At 46.0% G+C, this 6,000-nt stretch overlaps 1 protein-coding gene across 2 annotated transcripts in view; it reads left to right on the forward strand.

Moving 5' to 3' along the window:
* Positions 1–5,696, forward strand: part of EVA1C (eva-1 homolog C) — a 68,956-nt gene extending 63,260 nt beyond the window's left edge. For both annotated transcript variants that reach the window (XM_059164589.1, XM_059164590.1), the window contains 2 exons: positions 442–531; positions 5,127–5,696. In XM_059164589.1, the coding sequence (XP_059020572.1) occupies positions 442–531; positions 5,127–5,500 (464 nt within the window). In that variant the 3' untranslated portion in view covers positions 5,501–5,696. The remainder of the gene's footprint in view (positions 1–441; positions 532–5,126) is intronic.
* The last annotated feature ends 304 nt before the right edge of the window (positions 5,697–6,000 follow it).

Below are 6,000 nucleotides of genomic sequence, written 5' to 3' on the forward strand. Positions count from 1 at the left end.
GCATCTGAAACCAGACCTGCCCTGCATTTTGCTGACATTTCCAAAAAAAAGTAGCCCCACACAATCTCCCTCCATAACCTCCCTCCCTTCTTATCTATGGTCAACAGTGCAGACAGCAGCTCTGTGATTAGATAAGCCATTATTAAGCCTCCCAGAGGCAGGACGAATGGGAAAATCCATTGTCCCCTTCTGGACTGGAGTGGATGAGTGGCTCCTGAAGTTTGAACCAGCACATTTTAGAATTTCTAAATGCCTCTTATCACTTAATATTTTCAGACTATTTAGTAAATGCTCCTCCTGGCTTGGTCTTCTATAATTCAGTCAGAGGCCCACTTATTTGATTTCTATGACTTTTTATTTATTATAGCAGTCCTGGGTTGGGAGCAGAAGGCATACTGTGAACAGCTATGATTAATCGGTTTTGAATTTTTTATGAAACAGGTATAAACTTTGACCCAAGCAAACCGAGGGTTCTGAGGAAAGACGGCATTATTGTTAGCAACTCTCTGGCAGCATTTGCTTACATTAGAGGTAGGTCAATGAATCGAAGCTTCCTAGAATGCTAACGGCTTTACGGAAGTCTCACTAACAGATGCAACATTTAATTACAACACTCAGCTTGAAGAAAAATGACTTTAAGTTTGGCTCAGCACCTGCAGTCTTGCTATGATTTGGATACACAGAGGCTTGGCCTCAGGTGCAGGGCCATCCAGACTACCCACAAGAGGACCATGTGGGGAGGAGGTGAACAGATAAAGTCACGCTGTTCAGGAGTTGGGCTCCATGAGTATTTACCATTTTTGAAAAGCAGGGACCCGAGGAATGTGCATTCCCCAGCTCTAAAATCTGGGAAGGGCAGAGGATTAGTGAATCCCACTCTTGGCTGGAAAAAAATGGAGTTAAAGGATCACCTAGCAAAGAAAACAGGTCAAGCCCTGTGAAGGCAGAGTCCCTTCCTGAGTCACCCCGTGTTACTTCTCACAGTTGCCAAGTTCTTCCTGATAATCTTCCCCTCGAGGATCAGTGGGACTTAGCCCTCCCTACCTGCCAGAGCAGAAACTCTCATCAGGGAGGGGATGGTGCCTGTCGTCTCTCATCACCCCCGTCTGCTCACCTTATGTTGACCGTATTTTGAAATATAGACTCTGCAAGTATCAGCAGTGCCCCCTGACTGTTCAGGAAGCCCCAGATCTCTGAGGCCTTTGGTTAAATTCGTATTAATATACGGCATTACGGCGTTACTCTTCAAGGCCTGCCAGGGCTGGGCTCTTTCAAGTAAGCCTTCCTCAGACGAAAATAAAGCTGGAAGGAAACAACCCAACACACGAGATACAGAGAACAGTCTTGGGATCCTGCACGGGTCCCTCGTGTTCCATCGTCTTGCTGCATCCATCGTCCTCCTGAATGTTTGTTGTGTGCTTGTTAATTTCCTCTAAGAATCTTCTGTCTCCAAACCACCCTCCCACTTCCACGTCTGGCTCTTCCTAATAATATGTATGAGGTCTTTCCCTCCCTTACATATAGAAGAAGAATGTGCTTGAAGTGGAAAACAGAAGAAAGAACCAAGAAATAGGACTCGCCCGTAGTCTCAAAGCTTAAACATAACTATTGTTAATATTCTGTTCTTCTGGTTCCCCCATACTTGCTCTCTCTCTGCCAGGCTCTGCATCTCCCAAGACCACTGCTCTAACAGGGCTCTGCCCAGCTCCCATGCATATCCTGGTCCCCCAGCAGTGGAGGCCTGAGAGCTCTTGTGCCACAGTTGTCAGAGTTAAGAGATGTAAGCATTTCTATTGTCGAAAATATCCCCATATTTTCAAAGTCCCTGGAGAGCCCCCTGGAGGACAGGCATCATGAAAATCCTTCAGGGAAATAATGATTAACTGGAGGCAATGATGACTTTGCTCGCTGGTCCGTGGCCATGATGGGCCTCATCACTTCCTCTCGACAACTGGGTTGGTCAGCTCCGGCCATCATGACAAGACACTAGGCTGGCATCTGGTAGCTTCAACAGCCGAAATTCATTTTCTCACAGTTCTGGAGGCTGGAAGTCCAAGGTCAAGGTACTAGCAGCGTCTGTTTCTAGTGAGAGTTCTCTTCTTGGCTTGGAGACAGTTGCCTTCTCAAATGAGAGGGAGAAAGAACGAGAAAGAGAGAGAGATTGATGGAGGAAGGGAGAGAGAGAGGAAGAGAGAAGGAGGAAGGAGGGGAGGGAGGAAAGGAGAGGGAGAGAAAAAGAATGTTCTCTGGCATCCCTTCTTATAAAGACATGGATCCTGTTGGATTAGGGCCCCACCCTTAATGACCTCATTCAACCTTAATTACTTCCTTCTAAGTCCTATCACCACATATTTTAGGGTAAGCCTCCAACACATGAGTCTGGGGGTGGGGGGGACACAATTTAGTCCATAGCAAAGACCCTGAACGAGAGGACTCTGATCCCCCATCTTGCACACAGGGAAGCGAAGGTTCAGAGGAACTGAGCCATTTGCCTGAGGCCACAGCATGGATATCAGCTGAGTCATGATCAGATTCAACAGATACAAGACCTCTGCTCTGGTTTCTCTGCGCAGGAAGGATGCCCTTCAGGATGGTGAAGGACGGATGTTATCTGAATTACTCCCTTAAATCCTTGTCTACCATTTTGTACACTCATTACTCCTGGAAATCAAGGGATTTATTCATTAGCACCCGTCTCTCTGCTGAACCTTAAGCATCATAGGAGCAGGTGTTTTTCCTCTTGTTGTCATGCCCTGGGGCCCAGGAGAGGCTGGTGCAGGACACACGCTCAGTTAGTAACTGACAAATGAGCAGATGATGAATCTTCATGTGGTGTCACAAGCTGTCCGGCTCCTTATTACTACCTCATATTTGCTATTTCTAGGCCCTCAATTTTAAAGAAATGTAAGGATGTTGTGGCCTTTATTTAGTTTTATTGAGGGTTGTTTATGCACATCCATCCCCAAAAAGCACAGGGAGGAGGCCTGTTTGAAGGAGAAGTCACCAGTAGGAGCAGCTGGAGCTGTGAGTGAGGGGGGCAGCTTCTAGAAAATTCCACCATATACTCTGTAGATTGGGTGACTCCAAAAGGACCTTCCCCCAGATCAAGCTGCAAGTGGCTTTGACACATTGGCACAGTCCTATACACACAGGGCACAAGTCAGCTGGAAACCAAAACCCAGGGTCTTGTCCTGGGAGTTGGAGCACGGTATTGGTGGAACGGACGTGAGAATGTCCAGGGGTCCCTGATGAATGGTTTCTTTTTTGGCCATTTAACCGATCTATGAACCCTTCCCCAACAGTGAGGTTGGGACATAGTTTTAGGCATGTTTGGACTTTACTCTTCTCCTAACGGTATACACCTTGATCATTCTAGAATCTAGATCATGGGTTTGAAGAAGCCCATAGAAAAATTCTGAAATTAGAGAAACAGAAAGGGTGTGTGTGTGTGTGTGTGTGTGTGTGTGTGTGTGTGTTGGAGGTTTTAAGAAAGCAGTTTATTAGCTGGCTTAGCCATTGGGCCCCAGTAGACTGTGCCCAAGGAGCCTCATCTAGACAACCTTGCTCAGAAGCTGACTCTCGCTTCACCTAACTAGCATTTCAACGATATCTGCTTGTGTGTGCCCCACATCTGCTGGCAGGCATGCTTTTGGTGCCCAAATATTTACATTGCTTGCCTCTACTTCTGTCTTCAGCCCTCTGGAAGAGCTTGCTGTGGTCTGTCCGGGGCTAGGGTATCTGGGGTAACTGGGGTAGCTGGGGTCACACGTCAGGAAGCAGAGCTTCTCCTGAGATGTGGAGGCATCATTGTTCTCTATGGAAGGAATCCTAGGCGACCAGACGAACCCACACTGAAATAGAAGGATACTAACACGTTCCAAAGTCAGAGTTACACGATCCCCTGTCAGGGAACATGACTGGAAATCAGCACCGCCTTGTCACATAGGTGTGGATTCTGCTGTGTTCCCACGGTCTCTAATCTTTGGTTCTCTCAGAAAGTTATTATTGCATCCGTAAGTGCTGTCGGACCAGAGTCCGATCTCCTTTGTGCTCTCACCCAACAGCAGCAGGCCCCCAGGTGGTGGAACCCTGGCCCCGGCCTCTCAGTGTCTTATTTGGACCCGGTAAGCTGGAGCTGGAGCTTGTGCTGACTCTAGACCAGAGATCTGAGGGTCAGAGGGCCTTAAAGGCTTTAGGCCATGGCGGAGAGACTCTTGCAGGCTTTTGTGCTAAAAGGCAGAGTAGAATAGTTGCCACACACACTGTACGACCCACAGAGCCTAAGGTACTCTGTACCTGGTCCTTTCCAGAGAAAGTCTGCCAGCTCCTGTTTTATATTTTGAGGGAGTTTGCTGGATTATTGTTTTCCAAAGAGGGAATGCTTAACCCCTCAAGGGTACATAACTAAAAAACGGGGAGAGTGATAGTCCTTTCTACGTAGGGTTAATGTAAGGATTAAACCAATTAAAGATTTAGACAAGAATATGTAGTACAAATTAGCATTGTTTGTATTTATATTATTATTTTCCTACAATCATTTGGATATTGGAAAATGTACCAGAACTTTTATTCATATTTAGTTTTTAATCTAAAGAAATTAAGTTTTGTTAACATCTACTGTTATTAGTACTTACATTCGTATGTATATATATATTTTATATATGTTAATTTTTCATAATTTACTCCCAATAGTAAACAGCTTTATTGAGCATTTACTATGTGTCAGCGAAAGTTCCAAGAGCGTTACTGGAATTAACTATATAGCAGGAAGGTGTTATCAGCCCCATTTTACAGATGGGGAAACTGGAGCACAGAGGGGTTATGTAACTTGCCAAAAATCACACAGCTAATGAGTAGCAGATCAGAGTTTGCACTCAGCTTCTGAGTCCCCCTGCTATGTGTCCTCTCATGTGCATACCTATATTAACTATATATGCTCAAAAACTTTTTTTTCCTTAACCAAGGAGAGCACAGGATCAGTTAGGTGAGGATGGTCTCCAAGATCCCGCCTGGCAATGGCATTCTGCTTTAGCTGCCAGTTTGGGCAGACATCTGCTTCTGTGGGACTTTGGATTGGTGAGGACTGACAGCTCTTCCTGGGTCCTGACTTGTCCTTTCCCCCACAGCCCACCCAGAGAGAGCCGCGCTGCTGTTCGTGTCCAGCATCTGCATTGGTCTGGCACTCACATTGTGCGCCTTGGTCGTCAAAGTGTCCTGCACCAAGGACTTCAGGGAGCTGCAGCTGGCGAGGGAGCATCTGGTGCCAGAAAGTGACAAGGCTGAGGAAGACAGTGAGGATGAGGACGGGGAGGAGGACTCCTCTGACTCTGATTTTCCAGAACGGTCTGGGTTCTGTAGGACTTCGTATCCTGTCTACAGTTCCATAGAGGCTGCAGAGCTGGCAGAAAGGATTGAGCGCAGGGAACAAATCATCCAGGAAATATGGATGAACAGTGGTTTGGACACTTCACTCCCAAGAAACATGGGCCAGTTCTACTGAGAAAGAGACGCGTCTTCATGTGACCACACTTTCTGAAGAGGGAAGGATCCAAAATGCCCCTCCAGTTCTGTTTCACTTGTACCTTCTATGAAGGAGTATTTGTCGTGTCATCCAATACTGGTGAAGCCAGAAGCCATTAAAGGGACATATCAAACAGTTTACAGCACATTTCAAAATAAAATAGGAGGGAAGTCTCTGTTTTCTGTATTTATTTACATTCATCTTTATACATTAACATACAGAGCACATCTACTGAGTGCTTAAAATGCCACAGGCTGCTCTAGCTGCTTTTTCTTGTATTAAGTCATTTAATCCCCACAACAGCTTCATGAGATAGCGCTGTCATCCCCATTTTACAGATGAGTACAAAGGAGGTCCCCTACACCCATAAAAAAAAGTGGACTGACATACAGGACAGCAGGCCTGAGTCTGGTGGTGGATTTTAACCACTCACATTATTTGTTTAGAACAGGGGTCAGCAAAGTTTTTCTTTAGGGGCA

Source organism: Mustela lutreola, chromosome 2, assembly GCF_030435805.1.
Source record: "Mustela lutreola isolate mMusLut2 chromosome 2, mMusLut2.pri, whole genome shotgun sequence".
In the NCBI taxonomy this organism is placed as follows: Eukaryota; Metazoa; Chordata; class Mammalia; order Carnivora; family Mustelidae; genus Mustela; species Mustela lutreola.